The 22,796-nt window shown below is 41.4% G+C and overlaps 1 protein-coding gene across 1 annotated transcript in view; it reads left to right on the top strand.

The window, feature by feature from the left end:
* The window catches only part of aspa (aspartoacylase), a 41,738-nt gene that overhangs the window by 3,911 nt on the left and 15,031 nt on the right, over positions 1 to 22,796 (top strand). Inside the window, exons 2-3 of the mRNA XM_073053286.1 lie at positions 20,078 to 20,273; positions 22,524 to 22,617. Coding sequence (XP_072909387.1) covers positions 20,078 to 20,273; positions 22,524 to 22,617 — 290 coding nt within the window. The remainder of the gene's footprint in view (positions 1 to 20,077; positions 20,274 to 22,523; positions 22,618 to 22,796) is intronic.

The following is a 22,796-nucleotide window of genomic DNA, read 5'->3' as shown; positions in this document are numbered from 1 at the left end:
TCAAGATTTATGATTGACTGTAACTACTTCATGTCTCCACTTTCTCTGCTCCCAACAAATATGGCTGTAACTTTGTGCTTCAGTGTGATTCTTCCAGTTTTAAAAGTAATTGTTACTTTGACAACTTTGGTCTGCAACCTATCACAAAGAAGCAAAGGAGGGTGAGAAGTGACTTGATAAAGGTGTACAAGACGATAAAGTGGACAACTAGAGACTTTTCCCCGGGGCAACAATGGCTAATATGAAAGAGCATAATTTTAAGATGATTGTGGAAAGCATAGTGGTAGGCTGTTTACACAGAGAGTAGTCAGTGCATGGAACGCACTGCCAGGGCTGATGGTAGAGGCAGGTTCATTTGAGACATTTTGGAGACTCTTAGGTACATTGATGAAAATTATGAGGTCCATGTGCGAGTTGAAAGTAAATTTATTATGGAAGTACATACATGCCACCAAAGGTTCACAGTACATTTATTATCAAAGTATGTCTGCAGTATACAACCCTGAGGTTTTTCTCCTCACAGACAGCTACGAAAGAAGGAAGACCAGGGAACCCATTCAAAGAAAGCATCAATGCCCAGTGTTTGGGAATGTTCAGTTCAATTTAGCACGGTGTTATTCATTGCCTGCAGGCTGCAGAGCCAGTCCGCCCCGAACAAAGTAGTAATTGAAAAAAGGAGCAAATAGAAACGTATCGTAACATGAGCTGCCTTGTCCAATCCACAAACCCAAATCGGTTAAACCTTGCCCAAGACCCAAGGTTTCAGCACCAGCCTCCAGCAGCATCAACAAGAGGAAGAGAGAGAGAGACCGTTCAAACTCGCACAGCTTCCTCCGGCAGGAGAGGGCGAGGGCGCGATAGGGACTGGTCATGTGCTGGCATCTTCCTCTAGCAGCAGCGAGTGAGAGAGACCTGTCAAACGCAGGCCGACGGCGCTGAGCATCTGCTCTTGTCCTCATTGACTTCAATCTTCCTTGACGCTTTAATTGACTAGAAATGGAGTTGATCATGGGCTCCGCAGGCCACACACTTTGCTCAAAACCTCACCGGTTTCCCTCAGAGACAGCAAAGTGCCAGATCGCTCAATCGGTCCATAAAAACTATCAAAATATAAACCACAGGTTTCAATAGTAGCAGAATCATATATGAAGAAGAAGTAAAAGATGTAGTTTCGTGAACTGTCTGAAGGGCGTCACCTTGGTCACACATACTACCCTGAGAGTCATTTTCTTGCAGGCATTCATATTAAATATAAAGAAACACAATAGAATCAATGAAAAACTGAACACAAACAACCAAAAGACAACAAATTGTGTAAGTACATAAATAAAAACCAAATAATAATAATTAATAAATAAGATTGAAACCATGAGTTGTAGAGCCCTTGAAAGTGATTCAAGGTTGTGGACTCTAAAACTCTTGCTTTCAATATTATTCATTAATTTCAATTTGTAATATGCAAAAGAAAAGGAGGGAAGGTTTATGATCTTGAATAGCTTCATCTTCTCTGGAACTTAGTATCACATAAATATTTTCTCACTTTTCAAATCCACGACCTGAAACATTGACTGTGGTTCTCTCTCCACTGATACTGCTTGAACCATATATCATATATCATAAACAACTTTCAGTAACTTTTCACCCTCCTGCTTCCCTCTTCTTCAATTCCCCTCTCTGGCCTCCCCCTTACCTCACCTGCCTATTACCTCCTCCTTCCTCTTCTCCCATGGTCCACCCTCCCCTCCTATTAGATTCCATCTTCTTCAGCACTTTACCTTTTCCACCTATCAGCTCCCAGCTTTACACTTTATCCTCCCCTCCACCAACCACCTACTTCCCCCCCCCCACCTAGAACCTATCACCTTCTAGCTTGTACGCCTTCCCCTCCCCCACCTTATTCTGGTGTCTCCCCCTTTCCTTTCCAGTCCTGACAAAGGGTCTCGCCCTGAAATGTTAACTGTTTATTCATTTTCCATTGATGCTGCCTGACCTGCTGAGTTCCTCCAGCATTTCAATGTGGACTGAAGGGCCTGTTCCTGTGCTGTACAGTAACAGCACTTTCTGTTTTTGTTCTGGAATTCCAGCAGCTGCAGTTTTTAGTTTGAGTTGTCTATCTTTGTGCCCACCTGTTTTACTGCACAGTAAAGATGTTCTGTTTCCAATGGTTAGTGAGAATGTAAAGCTCTTCAAATGTAGAATATGGATCCTCTGCTATGGGCCACATCATTGACATCAGCTTCATAAACCATCTTTGGGGGCATATCCAACAGTTACTTGAAAGCCAGGGTCAAACAAAATAAGACCATATAGTCTTCCGAGCCTCTGCCACCACTAAAGAGGATCATTGTCTCAACTTCACTTTGCCCACAATCTCTCCTTAAACTGTAATAGTACAAAATCTATCTCAGTGTTAGATATAATGAATGAGCTACCACCCACGGCTCTCAAGGCTAGAGAACATTAATACTTTGGGTTAGGGTTAGGCTGAGAGTATTCAGGCAGTGGGCAAATCAGCTCTCTTGTGCTTTTTGATCTCGTCACTTGAGATTCAGTTTCACGCAACCCTTCCACTTTGATCAGGCCCACGCCTTCATTAACCAGGTCCAACACTTGCCTTTGTTGGAAATTGCCCCTCCTGACACAGGACATCAGGTTTGTGGGGGTTTGGCAAGGGTTAATCGGGATATGCCTTGGGTTTTTGGGGGTGTGTCCCCCTTGGACCTTATAATTAGGTTTGAGTGTTGGGCTAGTGGATGCATACGTTTGGCTGGGAGAGGTAAAAACAACAAATAGAACTCTTCCCCAATTCAGGTTGAAGCCGACTACCCTTGACACTGAGACTGGCTCCGTTCTTGGTTCTTGGTTCCTGGTCCTCCAAAATATTCCACATGGAATTTAAACTGGAGGTGGCGGAGGGTGGACTTAAGGAGATTTTTGAAGAAGAGCAGTCTTAAATTTAATTGGGTTTGATTGTGTGACTATGGTAGGATGAAGATTATTCCATGCTTTAGTTATGCAGGGGAAGAATCCGACTTGGTAGTTAGTACTGTATTTCAAATTGAAATGAGTGCCCTCATCTGCTCTTAATAGGTTTGGGTTTGGTATAGGATTAGTAGTTTATGTCAAGCTGACCATTTAACATTTTGTAAAAACAGGTCAGACGGTGTGCTTCACGTCTATCTTGGAGAGAGTTCCACTTTAATGAATTCAAGAGTCGGGTAACACTTGCTTCTCTCTCATAGGTACTTGTGACAATATTTTTATCAGAATGTTCCCTCTAAGGTGTCCGCACACGCACACCTTTCGCTACTAGTGCACAAAAGGAATTTAAACTGCGCACAAAAGGTTGTCACCTTCTAGCTCGTTGGCATGTTAATTATATTTCACAATCATACGCAATCGCATTTCCTTTTGCGGTCTCTGATCCGGACGGTGTTGACGACGTGGAGTCTGCAATGATTTGTCTGCAGATTTTAGAACTGGCTTATTTATACTGTTCTTATTGAAGAAATAATTCAGTGCGCACAAGTTGTTGTCACTGGGCAAAAAGATAGCACAGTACAAGATTTTTGTGCAGACTGGTCATGAGAAATTAGAGGGGACATTGAATAGGGGAGAGGTCGAAGGTGAGAGAGCAGCTACCAAAGCAGTTCGCATCATGTAAAATTCACACCATTGATTAGACAAGAGGCCTATTTCTCGACTGCAATGTTCTTTAAATCCATTTATCTTTCAGTATTATTACATAATTGATGAGAGAAAAGAAAGCATCTGCTTCCTGTTATACTTATTTATTGAGATACTGCGTGGAATAGGCTCCTTTAACCTGCACCGCCCAGCAATCCCATGATTTAACCCTAGCCTAATCATAGGACAATTTACAATGATCAATTAACCTAGCAACTAGTAAGTCTTTGGACTATGGGAATAAACTGGAGCACCCAGAGGACGCCCAAATGGTCACAAGGAGGACATATGCAATCACCTCAGGCAGCAATGGGAATTGAACCTGGGTTGCTGGTACTGTAAAGCATTGTGCTAACCACTACACTATTGTACTGCCCCGTACAAGGCCTGCCAACTGGCATATGTGGGCTGCAAAGGGGATGGATTCTACAACGAACTGTTACTCTGGTATTTGTCAGGCAGCTCTGTGTGTCTTTGAATGTAAGGAGAGGGGAAAATCAGGAAAGGAAGTTTTATGTGACTTTATTGTTGTTTTTTGTCAAGGCTGAGCAGTTAAGTCTTCTCCCTAAGCCCATCACCCCTGGGGCAGAGGCCACTGACAGCATTATTGTCTTGTGCTGAAGGGTGATCGGCCTTGTGGTTTCCACTTTTACCACACAACTTCGTAGGTCTTCTAAGCGAAGATCCGTCCTCTCCCGGGGATGGGTCTTTGGAGCTTCTGATGGTGTTTCTGTAGCTCTAGGTTTGTTAGCCCCATGCCCAACTCTCCTCCTCTCACAACCAGGCTTGGGACTGTCCATGGTGTAATTCAAGTCTTCCAGTGAACAACAAATATTGTGACACAATACATGGGTATAAAGTGACTGAAGCGGCCGCGGTCAGAGATTGAAGGATTGAAGCCGTTGCTGTAAGAGTAGTTAAGATTCAGAATATGAAGATTAAATTATTGACTATTAAACTTTCTGATCAAGTTGGTTTTTGCAAACAACCATTGTCCTAGAAGGGGCTGAAATGAATAAGTGAGCATAATGGTTCTGCACGGAAGGTTAGTTAAGAAGGTTCAATCGTTAGTTATTAATATTGAAGTAGTAAAATTGATTCAACAGCGGCTAGGTGGGAGATGCCAGATAGTAGTGGTGGATAACTGTTTGTCAGGTTGGAGGCCGGTGACTAGTGGTGTGCCTCAGGGATCTGTATTGAGTCCTATATTGTTTGTGATCTGGATGATTAATGTACTGGATGGTAAATTGGATTAGTAAGTATGGAGATACTAAGGTAGGAGACGTTGTGAATAATGAAGTAGGTTTTCAAAGCTTGCAGAGAGATTTAGGCCAGTTAGAAGAGTGGGGTGAACGATGGCAGATGGAGTTTAATGCTGATAAGTGTGTGGTGCTACATTTTGGTAGGAATAATCCAGATAGGACATACATGGTAAATGGTAGGGCATTGAAGAATGCAGTAGAACAGAGTGATCTAGGAATAATGGTGCATAGTTCCCTGAAGGTAGAATCTCATGTGGATAGGGTGGTGAAGAAAGCTTTTGGTATGCTGGCCTTTGTAAATCAGAGCATTGAGTATAGGAATTGGGATGTAATGTTAAAATTGTACAAGGCATTGGTAAGGCCAAATTTGGAGTACTGTGTACAGTTCTGATCATATAGGAAAGATATCAACAAAATAGAGAGAGTACAGAGAAGATTTACTGGAATGTTACCTGGGTTTCAGCACCTAAGTTACAGGGAAAGGCTGAACAAGTTAGGTCTTTATTCTTTGGAGCGTAGAAGGTTGAGGGGGGACTTGATAGAGGTATTTAAAATAATAAGGGGGATAGATCGAGTTGATGTGGATAGGCTTTTTCCATTGAGAGTAGGGGGAGATTCAAACAAGAGGGCATGATTTGAGAGTTAGGGGGCAAAAGTTTAAGGGTAACAAGAGGGGGAATTTCTTTACTCAGAGAGTGGTAGCTGTGTGGAATGAGCTTCCAGTAGAAGTGGTAGAGGCAGGTTCGGTATTGTCATTTAAAGTAAAATTGGATAGGTATATGGACAGGAAAGGAATGGAGGGTTATGGGCTGAGTGCGGGCCAGTGGGACTAGGTGAGAGTAAGCATTCGGCACGGACTAGAAGGGCCGAGATGGCCTGTTTCCGTGCTGTAATTGTTATATGGTTAAAATGGATAAATCTTTTTGGGATAAAATCCATAGAATGCTGACCAAAAGGCACTGACTGGAAAATCGGGTAACATTCAGTGAAATATATTATATAGGATAACACAGATAGTTTAGCATCTGAAAGCTACAAATGAGTAGCAGGAATTTTCTGTTGAATAGCTTGAATTAAGGCTTTCAGTGACCCTGACCTTGATCACTCCAAGGCCCACTAGATAAAGTAGATACAGGGATCTCTGACAATCTGGCAATTTGTTTGAAAAAAGGCCAAGTTTTTAATTCTACCACAAGTCATCGGAGATAGGGTGGGTAAGAAGATAGCTTTTAAAGTAATTGAAAAAGTGCTCATGAGGAGAATTAGTGTCAGTTGGTGGAGGTGTTAAATGGAGTCCTTTGGGGGGATGTTGTTGAATGCTGTTGCTTTTCATTACCACAATAGGAAGAATAGCAGAGACAGAGAATTCAATGAAAGACTTATTGCAGGATTTTGATCTATAATGCCTTTGAGTAAGGAATTAACCAATTAAATTTAATGGCCTAATTTCATGATAAAATGAGGGTGCTTATAGCTGATTTTCTGAAATTAAAACAAAATTCATTGATCTTAAGTTTCTTTTTTCAAATATGCTCCCTTACAGTTAGAGTATTTTCTGTTTTTATTTCTGATTTCCATCATCTGCAGCATTTTTCACTTTTTCCATCTCCTGCTATCAATTGCTGTAAATGTTAGATCTGGGTGATATCCAAGGCCCAGCAACAATGATGTCATTAAGCCAGCCTAGCAACCAATCAGATTGGACTATTTTCACAGACAGCAAGCTAGAAAGTAAAAAACCCAAATGATTTTCAATTAATATTTAACACAAAATGAAAATTACTTGAGGGAATAATAAAGAAATAAAAGTTAAATGTGCATGCGATTATTTGGAAGCTTAATATTGAAATTTAATTTTAAATGTTTTCTTTATAAAAGTCAGAATGTTGAAGTAATTACCTGAGGTAAACAGCGATCTGCACAACAGCAGATGCTGGATCTGGAGGAATGGAAAAATGCTGGAGGAATTCAGCCAATCGAGGGTGCTCCACAGATTCCGCTAGAGGTTCAAAGTAAATTTACTATCAAAGTACATATATGTCACCATATACAACCCTGAGATTCATTTTCTTGTGGGCATTCATAGTAAATACAAAGAAACAGAGTAGAGACAGTGAAAATTGCACATCACAAAGACGGATGAAAGACAAATGTGCTAAAGATAACAAACTGCAAATATAAAAGAGAAATAAATAAAGTAAGCAATAAACATTGAGAAAATGAGTTGTAGAATCCTTAAAAGTGAATCCACAGTATGTGGGAGCAGTTCAAGTGTTGGGGTGAGTAAAACTGAGTGAAGGTATCCCCTCTGTTTCAAGAGCCTGTTGGTTGAGGGGAAGTAACTATTCCTGAATCTGGTGATGTGGGACCGGAGGCTGCTGTTCCTCCTTCCTGATGGCAGCAGCGAGAAGAGAGCATGGCCTGGATGGTGGGGGTCCTTAATGATCGATGCTGTTTCCCTGCAACAGAGATCTGTATAGATGCAACACACACAAAATGCTGGAGGGACTCAGCAGGCCATGCAGCATCTAGGGGAAAGAGTACAGTCGACTTTTTAACTCTAATCCTCATCTTTTTTTTCTCCAGCCCTGCTGAAGGGTCTCAGCCTGAAACATCAACTATACTCTTTTCCAAAGATGTTTCTTGGCCTGCTGAGTTCCTCCAGCATTGTGTGTGTGTGTGTTGCTTGGATTTCCAGCATCTGCAGATTTTCTCTTATAGATGTGCTGAATGATGGTGAGGACTTTATCCTTGATGGACTGGGCTGTATCCACTACACTCTGTATGGCTAGTGTTGGCATTAGTGTTTCCATATCAGGCTTTGATGCAACCAGTCAGTATACTCTCCATCATACATTTACAGAATCATGCCAAAGTTTTAACTGACAGCCAAATCTTTGTAAACTAAAAAACTAGAGGTGCTGGTGTGCCTTATGCACTGGACCCAGATCAGATCTTCTGAAATGATAATGCTAAGGAATTTAAAGTTGCTAACATTCCCCACCTCTGATCCCCTGATGAGGATTAGCACATGGACCTCCATTTTTCCCCTCTGTAGTCAATGATCAACCCTTTAGTTTTGCTGACGTTGAGTGAGAGGCTGTTCTTGTGGCACCGCTCAGCCAGGTTTGCAATCTCCCTAGTTTCCTTTTCAACAATGAGCACATTGAGGCTCACTTTTATTTCTCACTGCACAATCCTGAGCCAGCGTTCAAAGTAAAATACCCTTAGCGACCACTTTATTAGATACCTCCCGTATCTGATAAAGTCACTTCTGAGTGTACGCTCATGGTCTTCTGCTGCTGTGGCCCATCCACTTCAAGGTTCAACGTGTTGTGCATTCAGAGACGCTCTTCTGCACACACTGTTGTAACATGTGGTTATTTGAGTTTATGTCACTGTCCTGTCAGCTTGATCCAGTCTGGCCATTCTCCTCTGACCTCTCTCATCAACGAGGTGTTTTCACCCACAGAATTGCCGCACCCTGTATGTCTTTTTGTTTTCTCACACCATTCTCTGTAAACTCTAGGGACTGCTGTGCATGAAAATCCCGGTGGATCAGCAGTTTCTGAGATACTCAAACAACCCCATCTGGCACCAACAATCATCCCACGGTCAAAGTCACTTAGATCACATTTCTACTCCATTCTGATGTTCAATCTGAACAACAACTGAACCTCTTGACCATGTCTACGTGCTTTTCTGCATTGAGATGCTGCTACGTGATTGGCTGATTAGATATTTGCATTAATGAGCAGGTGTACCAAATGAAGTGGCTACTATATAATGTAGTGTTCAATAAATGAGAAGTCAAACAATTAAGTTGGCAGCGAAATATTTGTTATAAGCATAGAGCAAAGTAAGAAGTAATTTGACTCGAATCTTTCCTCAGAGGCCTGCAGGTTATTCATTTTCAAAGTTTTTAATCAGTTTCTACTTCCCAATCTGCTCATGGTTCATACGCATGCAGTGATGGTGAATGCCAAGTTCAAAGTTCATAGTAAATGGATTATCAAAGTACGTTTATGTCATATACTACCTTGAGAGTTATTTTCTTGCAGGCATTCAAGGGAGGACAAAGAAATAGAATAGAATTAATGAAAAAACCATACACAAACAAGGACTGACAAACAATCAATTTGTAAAAGAGCGATTAGGCCGGGGTTAAATAGGGGTTGCTAGCGGCACAGCTCGAAGGGCCTATTCTGTGCTGTATCTCAATAAGTAAATAAATTTATAATGATAAAGACAAAATGTACAAGTAAATAAATGGATAATAGATAAGACTGAGAACATGAGTTGCAGAGTCCTTGAAAGTGAGTCCATAGGTTGTGGAATCAGTTCATTGTTGAGGTGAGTGAAGTTATCCACTATGGTTCAGGAGCCTGATGGTTGAAGGGTAATAGTGGTTCCTGAACCTGGTGGTATGTCTGCTTGCGTAACCCAGCGCGAGGGTTCCAGCTGCCAACACTGCCCTGAGGGCTGGTTCCATGGCTTTCTTCCAGTCTGCACTCCAACTGCACTTCCCGGACATGTGTATCAAGAGCCGTGCAGTGACCAAGATAGTAGTGAAGGGAAAAAGCCTCTTCTCATCCTCAGTGTAAGGGTGAGTCAGTATGGAGGCAGAAGGACTTTGAGTGAACTGCACCTGTGCCTCAGGCGTCCTTCAGCTGAACCAGTTAACGCCGTGTCACAGGATTGTGTCCAATCTCTTGCAAAGTTGTGTGCTTTCACCCTCAGAGTGAGAATTTTGACCTCCCGGCACCACTCAACTTCCTCTGAGAGCACAGGATGGACTTCTTCATTCTCCTTCTCGTCTTCTGCCTGGTTGGTCATTCAGCATCTCGCCGTGCACCTGCATCGGCCGTGTCCTGAAAACACCCCAGTTGTGGTCCTCCCAGTGTCTCGGTGTTGTAGTTCAGTAGGCATTACCCTGGCACATTTTCCCTCTGCACCCACCCCCACTCACAAGGAGGAGAAGGACCACGGCCTCATTCCTGATCAGGCACTCTGTGCAAAGGGGCCCCTCCATTGTGTGTGGCTTCCTGTTGAATGAAGGGCATTGAGGAAGCTCTTCATCAGCCCACTATTCCACACTTGGCCCTTAAGGGGGAAGTGGAGGGTTTAAAAGATCAGTTCTGGGGTGAGAGTGAAAAATAGTCTAAGGCAGGGAGTTGTATCTGGTTCTTACAGATAGAAAAAGCCTAGATAGAGTGGATATTGAAAGGATGTTTCCTATAGTAGGGAAGTCTAGCACCAGAGAGCACAACCTCAGAACAGAGGTGTCCATCTAGGACAGAGATGAGGAGGAATTTCTTTAGCCAGGGTGTGGTGAATCTGTGGAATTCATTGCCACAGACAGATGTGGAAGCTAAGTCACTGGGTTTATTTAAAGCAGAGATTGATCAGTTCTTGATTAGCAAGTGTGTCAAAGGTTACAGGGAGAAGGCAGGAGAATAGTGTTGCGAGGGATAATAAATTAGCCACGATGGAATGGGGGAGCAGGCCTCCTCTGTCTTGTAGTGGCATGTGTTTGTGTGACTGAGTAAGCATAGAGACATGGCCGTAGACATTCCATGCAGAAATGAGCCTTTCAGCCCAATTTGTCCATGCTGACAAGGGTGACGTGACAGCATAGTGATTAGCACATTCGCTTTAGGGCATCAGCGGTCACTGATCGGGGTTTGATTCCTACCACTGTCTGTAAGGACATTCTCTCTGATTGCAAAGGTTTCCTCTTGTATTCCAGCGGCTTATGGTTATGGTCAGTAATTTTTGGGCATGCTATATTGACATAGAAGGTGTGGTTACACTTAAGGACTACCCACAGCACAATTGTCAGTCTCTGTGTTGGTCATTGACACAGAACAATGCATACTCCCCCGCTGTTTTATTCTGGCGTCTTCCCCCTTCCTTTTCAGTCCTAAAGAAGGGTCTCGGTGCAAAACATCAACTGCTTGTTCAGTTCCATGAATGCTGCCTGGCCTGCTGAGAACCCCCAGTATTGGGTGTGCGTGCGTGCGTGCGTGTGTGTGTGTGTGTGTGTGTGTGTGTGTGTGCGTGTGCGTGTGTGCGTGTCACAGCACGTTTCAATGTTTTGATGTATATGTGATAAATAAGGCCAATCTATTTTAAATCAAATCTGACCAAGGTTTCTGTCTAAGATAGTCCCATTTGCTCATATTTGTCCCATATTCCTCTAAACCTTTCCTAACCACCTTTCTATCCAAGTGCCTTTTAAATGTTAATGTACGTGTGGGTAAATGAGTTTGCATAAGAAAGCAGTATTCTTAGTTCTCTGGATCTCACCTTGATACATCTTGCAACATTGCTCCTTTGTCTGGGGACTCTCTCCTCAAACCTCTGGTGGATTTCCTCGTTCTCTCCAGCGCAAGGAGCCTCTTTTCTGGTACATCTTTCATTCACCAGCTTCAGGAATTCAGCAGCTTCGCGTTAACATCTTTCTTGCTTGTATTGGAACAGGTCAGTTCTGTTGCCATTATCCACCTGAAATATTGACTTGGTCTCTCTCTCTCTCTCTCTCTATCAGTACAACATGAACTGCAGAGTATTTCCGAGGGCACAGCAGGCCCTAACTTTTACATTTCTTGTGTTCTCCCTCTAACTTCCCTATCAGCCAATGTCTTCATACACAACCTCGGCTTCGCCCCCCCATGAGAAGTATTCCCTTTCCCACCCATTATACAACTTAAAACAAACTTGATTACTTCTGACAAAGGGTCCCTGAGCTGAAACCAGTGTCCAAGGTCAGATCCTTCATTCACTCACTCTCCACATCTGGTAATCAGCAGAGGGAGTGCTTGCTTCCGCCATCCTGAGGGCCTTTGGTATTCTAGCTGTGATTTGTTGGGCGCTTGATGGTCCTCCTTTGTTTTAATGGGTTGTATTGGGTTTCTTTGTTTTGTGGCTGCCTGTAAGGATACAACTCTTAAGGTTGTATAAAGTATACATACTTTGATAATAAATGTACTTTGAACTTGGATCAGAGAGGAAGTTTAAGTGGCACTTCTCAGAATTATTTTCCGAAATAAGGGACTAGCTACTCAGGTCAGCAATGAAAAGAAACTTCTTCACTCGGAAGGTAGTGGATGTATGGAACTCACTACTCAGGAGCGTCGTGAAGTCTCAGCCTGTGAGTATATTCAAGATGGAGGCCACTCGCTTTTTGGACACAGAAAATCGGTGGATAGGGCTTACAGCAGGAAGGGGGTGTTGAAATAAAGCATCAGCTGTGATCTTGTTGAAAGAGAGTTCATTGTTGATGTGAGTGAACTTTGCTCAAGTCAACAATAAACTGATTCCACAACCTACGGACTCACTTCCAAGGACTCTGCAAATCAAGTTCTCAGTATTATTTATGTACTTGTATTTGCTCATTTTGTCCTCTTTTGCACATTCATTGTTTGTCAGTCTTTGTCTATAGTTTTTCATTGATTCTATTGTATTTGTTTTACTGTGAATGCAAGAATATAAATCTCAGAGTAGTATACAGTGACAAACATACTTCAATAATGAGTTTACTTTGAACTTTGAGATTAGGCACAAAAGCCCACTGACTTACAGTACTTCTGACACAAGAAAATCTGCAGATGCTAGAAATCCGAACAACACACACAAAATGCTGGAGGGACTCAGCAGACCAGGCAGCATTGATGGAAAAGAGTAAACAGTCGACGTTTCAGCCCGAACTGGAAAGAAAGGGGAGAAGCCAGAATAGGAAGGTTTGGGGGAGGGAGGGGAGGAAGAAGTACAAGGTGGCAGATGATGGGTGATTTCGGGAGAGAGGGAGGGGTCAAATAAAGAGCTGGGAAGTTGATTGTTCTGTTCCTAAAGCTCTTGTGCTGTACAGGACCTCAATTTTTAATAGGCTAAATAGAGGAATTGTAAGGGCAGAGTTTATAGTGTCTCATTACCAGATAGCTCAAGGACCAAGGAGCTCTAATATGAAATCTTGGGCTGGAAATACCAAGCAGCATGTGAGGGGAAAACCCTTTTACTCAGAGAATAGTTGGAGTTGAAATTCACCTCCTGGAATGATGGATCAGTCAGGGCCTTCAAAGGGGGTCACATCAGTCAGGAAAGGCACTTAGTATAATTTGCAGTGGAGAGGGCAAAGATCAGGGAAAAAATATTAATCAGACTGTAGTAGGGGAAGTAGTGCACTTTATGCCAAAAGATCTTCTGTTCCATAGCAATTCTAAGATTAAACCTCAGGAGAAATTACTGAATCTTTGTGCTCTGTATATCGACTCTCCCACCGAACAGTGGGGCCGTGAAGCATCTGCGTATTATGTTTAATGTTAATATTAGATTGTCAATTAGTATATTTGTATTGGCACTGAAGGAGAGCATTGTGAGATTTTTATTCCATTTGGAGATACGACATGGTCACAGACCCTTTTAACCCAAAGAGCCCATGCTGTCCAATTACACTCATGTGACCGATTAACCTACTAACCCAATGCCCTTGGAATGTCGGAGGAAACCGGAGCACGTGGTCAAGGGGAGAACGTGCAAACTGCCTACAGATTACGGCGGAATTGAACCCATATTGCCGGCACCGTAATAGGGTATTGCTAACTGCTACTCTACCTTGCTGCCCCACAATCCCTGCTCAACCTCCCCCCACAACTCATTCCCTGAAGGCCAGGCAACACCCTCTTGTGCTCTTTCCGGCAGAAGTTCTCCTGCGACTGGCAAGACCAAGTGTTCAAGGAAGCAGTTCGCAGACTGGTAGGGGCAGTTCTGAGAACTAATACTAGGGTGACCCCAGCTATGGAGAGATCAATCAGATTAAAGAACCATAAATCGTACCATAGGGAAACAGGCCATTCGGCCCCACTTGCCAGTGAGCGCTCTTCCATAATGATCCCACCTCCCATGCTCTTCTAAGATTGGGACTCAACTCGCTGGAGGTTAGAAGAAAGAAACTGCATTGAAACATGGGGAGGGTAAATGCTGTAACAATATGTTCTCTGGGTCAGTGAGTTTGGTCTTAGAATCGGAAGAAGCCTATTTAAGACTGGGAAGGGGGATGAATTTCTTCTCTCAAAAGTTTGAGTGTAATTAAAGCTGAGTTACATAGATTTGAGGAATTCAAGCTTTATGGCAAAAAGTATTTGAGTCAATCTACAGCACGTTGCTGTGGAAAAGATTAAAGGGTCGATATTTCAGGCTAAGACCCTTCCTCACGACTTCCTTTCCTTGCCTGGCCTGCTGAGTTCCTCCGGCATTTTGTGTGGGTTGCTCTGGATTCCCGGCAGAATCTCTTGTGTCTACGGCACGTTGTTCCTGCCACTCCAGCCCCTAACATCTCCACTCCCAAGCAAAGCACAACACAAATGTATAAGCTTATTACTGCTCTTCGAGTCGCAGACGCAGAGCACGCAGTGAGGTTTCGAACACAGCTGCAGATATTAACTTACTTAACGTGGCGGCTCAGCCATTTCTTGCAAGCTGGTGTGAATGATCAGGGTGGCCCTGGGGAGCCCGGGAGTTCCGATACCTAGCTTGGAGGTCAAGTTGCTGTAAAGCAGTTGAGTGTATATTTGACCAGAATAGAAATATAGAGAGAGAGAGCTAGGGTGCCTAAAGCTTTTGCATAGTGTTGTAGTAATTTTATGTATTGCACTGTACTGCTGCCACAAAAAAGAAACAAATTTCATGACGTGAGTGATGATAAACCTGATTCTGATTTGGGTCTCTATTGTGGACTGAGAGTGGGAAGGCGACAGGGAGAGGGGAATCATGGTTGGGAAAAGGGGAAGGGAAGAGGGGAGGGAGTGGGAAGCAACAGAGAGACATCCTGCAATGTTCAATAGACCAATTGCTTGGCATCAAATGTTCTTGCCTGGTGTCTCAGGGCTAAGGGTATCTGCACCCACACCACCTCCCCCGCCCCTGGCACTGCTCCTCTGCCACCTGACCCACACCCCTCCCGCGGCACTCCACCCTCGCCATTCCCAACATCCTTTGCTCCCACCAGATTTACAAACCCGCTCTCCACTCCATGTTGACAAATACAGTACTGTACAAAAGTCTTAGGCACCCTTGCTCTGCATTCTGCATCCATTCTGCAGTGTTAGGTTTGTTGAAGAATCAATAATTATACCTAAAATTTTAGGACTATCTTCAAAAGAAATTGACAAAAACTATTTACTATTTTCAAATGTTAGTTGGCATATTAGTTCTGGAATGGGAAAGCTACCTAAATGTTTACATCATGAAAATAAATTGTCTTTCAACATCATTTCAGTTAACAAGGTCAACTAGACAAGGTTGTCCATTATCACTTGCTTTATTTGTGTTGGCGATAGAACCATTAGCTGAATTAATTAGAACGGACTCAGATATTATGGGTTTCAGAGTTAATCAGGAGGAATATAAGATTAACTTATTTGCTGTTGATGTTCTGATTTATCTAACTAACTCATTGCATTCGTTGCGTAAATTATCTTCTAGCTTGGAAGAATATGGGAAAATATCAGGGTACAAAATAAATTGGGATAAAAGTGAAATTCTACCCCTTGCTAAAGGAGATTATAGTCAATGTCGATTAATAACTCAATTTAGATGGCCGATAAATGGTATAAAGTATTTAAGTATAAGAGTTGATAATGATATAAAGAATTTATAAATTAAATTATTTGCCATTATTGAAAAAAATTCAAGAGGATCTTGATAAATTGATGATGTTACCAATAACATTAATAGGTAGAGTCAATGCTGTAAAAATGAATATATTCCCTAGATTACAATATTTATTCCAAACACTACCAATACAATTACCGCAAAAAAAATTTCAAGAGTTAAATAAATGTGTGAGGAAGTTCCTTTGGAAAGGCAAGATGTCAAGAATATCGTTGGAAAAATTGACATGGAAATTTGACCTAGGAGGGTTACAATTACCAAATTTTAAGAATTATTACAAAGCAAATCAACTTAGATTTATTGCATCTTTTTTTGATGAAGATAAACCGGCATGGATTAGAGTAGAATTAGACAAAATAGGAGAAAATATACCAGAAGATTTTATATATAAATGGGAATCTAAATGGATACGGGAAAAGAAAGAATTTCCTATACTAAAACATTTGATTGATTTATGGAGTAAGATAAATGTTGATGATGAGATAAAGAAATCTTTTTTAGCAAAGAGACCTTTAATTCAAAATATACTTATCCCTTTTACAATGGATAATCAACTTTTATATAACTGGTTTCACAAAGGGATTAGATATATAGGAGACTGTTTTGAAGGAGGTATATTAATGTCATTTGACCAATTAAAGAATAAATATAAAATATCAAATAACACTGTTTTCTGTTATTTCCAATTAAGGGCTTATTTAAGAGATAAACTGGGTCAAACAATGTTATTGCTGAAAACTAATGAAATAGAAACTTTAATTCATAAAGGAAAAATTAAAAAAATTATTTCTGGTATGTATAATTTGATTCAAGAACAGGCAATTAAACAAGGAATTCATAAGTCAAGACAAAAATGGGAAAACTGATTTGAATATTAAAATTGATGAAACAAGTTGGTCAAGATTATGTCTTGACAGTATGACAAATACAATAAATGTTCGACTAAGATTAGTACAATATAACTTTTTACATCAAATATATATTACACCACAAAAAATAAATAGATTAAACTCAAATTTATCTGATCAATGTTTTCACTGTAATCAAGAAATTGGTACTTCTTTACACTCTACTTGGTCTTGTTCTAAAATTCAACCTTTTTGGACAAATTTAAGAGTTTTATTGGAACAAATTATTGGAATACAACTTCCACACAATCCAATATTATTTTTACTAGGCGATATTGAAGGGATAAAATCAAAATCCAAATCGAATAAATATCAGAAAGAATTCATAAAAATTGCATTGGCAGTAGCCAAAAAGGCTATTGTGGTTACTTGGAAATCAGATTCATACTTAAGTATAGATTGTTGGAAGAATGAAATTTTTAGCTGCATTCCACTTGAAAAAATTACTTATAATTTAAGAGATAAATAGGAAATATTTCTGAAAATTTGGTGCCCTTATTTACAAAAAAATAGGATTAAATATATAGGTGCTCCGAAGATAAAATTATTGGTTATCTGGGGAAAGAAATAAATATACATATTAAAGCTATTACGAACTCCATGGAGCATGTGGGGATCTTCCAATATCCAGGTATTCTTTCTTTCTTTCTTTCTTTTTTCTTCTCTTTTTTTTCTATAGGGATAAGTTGGGGGGAGAGGTTAAGGGGAGGGGGGAAGGGTTGATAATTTTTTTTCTTTCTGTAACCTATTTGAAAATTCAATAAAAAAAATTTTTTTTAAAGAAAATAAATTGTCTCTAAGTGTTTTACCTTTGTAAATATTGCTTTTGTTCAGTACACTTCCCCTAGTTCCCCGCAGTTCGTTGCTCCGATCCAGGGATGGAATTACCTTGGATCACAGGGTCTGCTGCAGAACATGCTGGGGTTTAAGATTATGTGCACAGAAAACACCAGCAGCAACTGAGAGGGATGCCAGTGATCCTGGAATGGAGCCAGATGGCATCTGCGGATACCGAATCGCAATTATTAAAAGTCATTGAATTGAAACATGAAAGCTCTGAATCAGAATCAGGTTTATTATCACTGGCATGTGTCATGAAATTTGTTAACTTAGCAGCAGCAGTTCAGCGCAATATATAATATAGAAGAAGGAGGAAAAAAAGTAAATCAATTACAGTATATATAATATATATAGTGAATAGATTTTAAATCGTGCAAAATCACAGAAATAATATATATATTTAAAAAGTGAGACAATGTTCAAGGGTTCAATGTCCATTTAGGAATCGGATGGCAGAGGGGAAGAAGCTGTTCCTGAATCACTGAGTGTGTGCCTTCAGGCTTCTGTATCTCCTACCTGATGGTAACAGTGAGAAAAGGACTGGGTGCTGAGGGTCCTTAATAATGGACACTGCTTTTCTGAGACACTGCTGTCTGAAGATGTCTTTGATACTTTGTAGGCTAGTACCCAAGATGGAGCCAACTAAATTTACAACCCTCTGCAGCTTCTTTCGGTCCTGTGCAGTAGCCCCCCGCCCCATAACAGACTCCAATTTCCACAGATATTCAGAAGTTCAAAGTAAATTTATTATTAAAGTGCATGTACACTCAATGGCCATTTTATTAGGTATATTTGCCCGCTAATACAAATATCTAATCAACCAACCATGTGGCAGCAATTCCATGCATAAAAGCATGCAGATGTGGTCAAGAGGTTCAGGTGTTGTTTAGACCAAACATCAGAATGGGAAAGAGATGTGATCTAAGTGACCTTTACTATAGAATGATAGTTGGTGCCGGACGGGGTGGTTTGAGAATCTGCTGATCTGCTAGGATTTTCATGCACAGAGTTTACAGAGAATGGTCTTAACAACAAAAAGCATCCAGTGAGCAGCAGTTCTGTAGGTGAAACTGCTTTGACAATGAGAGAGGTCAGAGGAGAATGGCCGGACTGGTTCAAGCTGACAGGAAGGTGACAGCAACTCAAGTAACCACACGTTGTAGTAGTAGTGTGCAGAAGAGCATCTCTGAATGCACAATACGTCGAACCTTGAAGTGGATGGGCTACAGCAGCAGAAGACCATGAACATACACTCAGTGGCCACGTTACTCAGGTACTTCATGTGACTGATAAAGTGCTAACTAAGTTTATGTCACCATGTATTACCCAGGGGTTATTTTTCTTGCGGGCATTCATGGTAGATACAAAACACAGTAGAATCAATGAAAGACGACACACACAAACAAAAACATCAAATCAATATTTCCAACAATTCTTGTTTTATTAGATGTGACATGGTCACAAGAGAACTTCGTGCTTTTTCTTTAGTCAGTTATAATTTTGGCATTGCTGATACAAAGAAGATTTTCCTGTCCATCCATATCACTGCATTAGCACTGTGGTGAGCTTACTGCAACAATTATCCAGAGACCCTGCAAATGAACTGGAGACTTCAGTCTGAATCCCAGCATGGTTGCTGGCAAAATGAAGTTCAGGAAATTAAACACAAATGGAAATAAAATGCTGGTATCAATATGAACCTACCAGATTATTGTAAAATTAAAAAAACAGAAAATGCATCGCGAGGCCTGTTGAGTTCTTATTCTCTATCGTTGTTCAAACAGTGCAAGCAATAAGAAGAAAGAGTTCTGAGAAGACTGTATTATGCAATAGGGCACAATGATGTACCTATCTCTACTTGGGCTTAGTTACCACCCGTCAACCATCAGGCTCTTGAACCAAAGGGGATAACTTCATTCAGCTTCACTTGCCCCATCATTGAAATGTTCCCACAACCAATGGACTCATTTCAAGGACTCTTCATCTCATGTTCTCGATGATTATTGCAATTTATTTATGAGGGGTGACTGATAAGTTTGTGGCCTAAGGTAGAAAGAGTCAATGTTAGAAAACCTAGCACATTTATTTTTCAACATAGTCCCCTCCTACATTTACACACTTAGTCCAGCAGTCGTGGAGCATACGGATCTTGGACCTCCAGAAAGTGTCCACAGATGGGTGATTGATACATCCGTGGCCTAAGGTAGAAGGAGATGAGTTATACAGCTCTCGTTACATACACATGCAGGTCAACTCTTTGAGTGATTATGCAGAAAGTTTGAAGTTAATAACTCATCTCCTTCTACCTTAGGCCACGAACTTATTAATCACCCCTCATAAATCTGCATTTGCACAATTTGTTGTCTTCTGCACCCCATTAGATCACTTTAGTTGGGTGGTCTTTCACTGATTCTGTTAAGATTACAATTCTATGGATTTGTTGAGTATGCCCGCAAGAAAATGAACATCAGGTTTGTATATGGCAACATATATGTACTTTGATAATAAAATTTACTCTGACTTTGAACTTTGGATAGAGTGCAGGAAATAGCAGGGGCCAAATTTGTATACTTTGTGTGGATTTCTTTTCATTGCAAGACAGAAGATAAGTCTACTGGCCCTGACAAAAACCAGCCAGATAATTTTGATCATTACAGTTTTAGCAAAAATATTCTTTGCTGATAAGTGAAAAGTCTTTGTACTCAACAGCATGCTGCCGTGTGACTCCATGCCTCATGAAGTTAAGTTAGCACAGCAAATAAATCAGACGTTTGGACCAAAAGGAAGTGAAAACGCCTATGACCTTGCTTTAGATCTTCACAACACAACAGCCAACATGGGGAACTGTCTGATCCTGAAGACCTCCAATGATGATTTTACCATTCAGCTGATTAATTACATCAAGGTAGGTGCTCCTGTTGTCACTGTTTAACTGAACTCTTGTCAGTTCACACTCATTCCTCAACCACACTTTATTTACTTGTGCACGAGGAGAACAGTGTGGCCCTGTCACCCGCCCTGTTCTGAATGCTGAACAGAGAAATGCCAGCTTTATACAGAGTTGACGAGCAGTTGCAGATATTGACCATTTGGTAAACAGTGTATGTTTGAATTCCTTACTCGCAAGATCAATTGTCATTCACAATACCAGTGTTAAAAGTCAATAGAAATTACAAATTAGCAACTGATGATAAGTTAAAGTAATTGTCTCTTAGTTGGCCTGTGTTTTTCATTCTTCTGTAACTTCCAGAAATTCTCCCCACCTCTCCTTCACCATTCCCCATTCTTGTTTCCCTCCCACACCTTTTCTCCTTACCTGCCATCACCTCTCTCTAGTGCTCATCTCCCTTCCCTTCCTTCCATGGCCTTCTGTCCTCTTCAATCAGATTGCCCCTTCTCCAGCCCTTCATCTCTTCCACCGATCAACTTCCCAGCTCTTTAATTCACCCCTTTCCCCCCTCCCGCTGTCTGTCTACCACCTGCCACCTTGTACTACTTCCTCTCTCCCCCCACCCTCTTATTCCGACTCCTCTTCCTCCTTTCCAGTCCTGATGAAAGGTATCGGCCCAAAACGTCAACTGTTTACTTTTTCCCATTGATGCTGCCTGACCTGCTGTTGCATTTTGCTTCCGTTACATTCTTATTGTGTCTCCAGCGGCCTGCTCTGTAAAGGGAAGCTTTGCTCTTCATAAGCCTTTCTTAACTGGGCTCTCTGCAATCAGTCATTGCCTAGACATTATGTTAACCGCTCCAAGCTCCCGGTGCTTGTGCTGTGCACCTTCGCTTTTCATTTCTTCAGTCAGAAGTGCCGATAGGTTAAATAAGTAAATGGTAAAAGTATGGTGAGGGGCTGAAACAATGAAAACCCTAATGCTGCTGTAGATAAGATTTGCTTTGTATCTCTACCTTGCCATATCTCTGCATGTGATAATGAACTCCACTTGACTTAACAGTGTCAGGTGGGGTTCATTGGCAGACATCCCACTCTGCAAAAACTCACTTCAGGGAGGTAGCACCCCTGCCCCCCGCAACCCCATATTACCCCCCCCCACCCCCACCGGTCAACCTCCAAAGGTGTATGTAATACTTTGTTTAGTGATTTTGTCTAATCTGTAAACCAAGTTGGGTATATACAGAAAATGTGACATTAAATTGTGTACTTATATTATATTATCATGGAGTTGCTTTTTTATTCTATTGCAACTTTAAGCAAGTCTACAGGGAGTTTGGCCTCATCACACAGGACATCAACAGAGTAGCTCCTTAGCAGCTAGCCAGCTAGTTTAAATAACGTTAGCTATGCTAATGAACGAATGACACCTGTTAAACTCACCTCAACATTTAACCCACCATGGGCAATAGAAAAGTCACTGTTGCAAACAGTGCAGCGAGCAACACTGTCATTATTTTTGACCCCTATTAGGCAGGAGTACACTTTAGTGTAGTCTGGGGTGAAGTACGTTTTATATTTTCTTTTTTTGGAACACTCTGCCATGGCGCCGCAGGACACTAAACTGAACTGATGGACAATGAAAGAGAGAGAGAGGTCGACTGTAAAGCCCGCCCACAAAGAAAACTGATAGGTCTACTTAGCACGAAGAGAGACCAATCAGGATTCTCTCTCTCGCTCTCAAAAAAAATCAATTTCTGGGATATTGTATATCATCTGTGAGCATCAGGGAGCCGCTATCAATATGCAGGAGACTCCTGGAACTTCTGGGAGAGGTGGGATGCCTGCATTGGGGAGCCACAGGAGCATAGTGGTTAGTGCAATGCTACTACAGCTCGGACCTTCAGAGTTTAGAGTTCAATTCTGACGCTGTCTATAAGAAATTTGTATGCCCTTCACGTGAGCGCATCTCTGCCTCTCATAATTAAATAACCTTCTATCAGATCTCCCCTCAGTCTCCAGTGCTGCTGAGAAATCAGTCCAAGTTTGTCCGATGAAAGGAAATAAGTCAGGAGAATACAAAAACTGGAAAGCTCCTTGAATTGTAGGTCAATCCTCTCAGAAAGGACTTGCACATAAAACAGACATTCTTTGAAAATGGAACTAAGTTAAACTATACAATAAGACTATTTACTTCCAGATATATTTTTCCATGGGCACGTGGAGCAAATTTAACATCTAAACAATATGATCTCTCCTGTCTAGAATACGCTGGCATTTAGTAACTGTCACGTGCTTCTGCTCGATAACCCTGCCGTTCAATATGGTGCAGTAAGAATGGTTGCAAAGCACTCTGTAGGTAAGCACTGAATTCCAAAGTGTGTGAACATCTGGGCAAGAAAGATAATGATTACCGGTGGGGAAAACTGTTTTTGTCTAAGAATGGAAATTAAATCACCTAGAAGTTCATCTCTTGTCTGGGGCTGGTGGGGGAGTGGTGGATGGTGCTGTACAATGCAGGAGTTAGCATCCCTGCTA

This window comes from Hemitrygon akajei, chromosome 8 (assembly GCF_048418815.1).
Source record: "Hemitrygon akajei chromosome 8, sHemAka1.3, whole genome shotgun sequence".
NCBI lineage: Eukaryota > Metazoa > Chordata > Chondrichthyes > Myliobatiformes > Dasyatidae > Hemitrygon > Hemitrygon akajei.
Note: the sequence above shows the minus strand (reverse complement) of the source record. Positions and strands in the feature narration are given on the sequence as shown.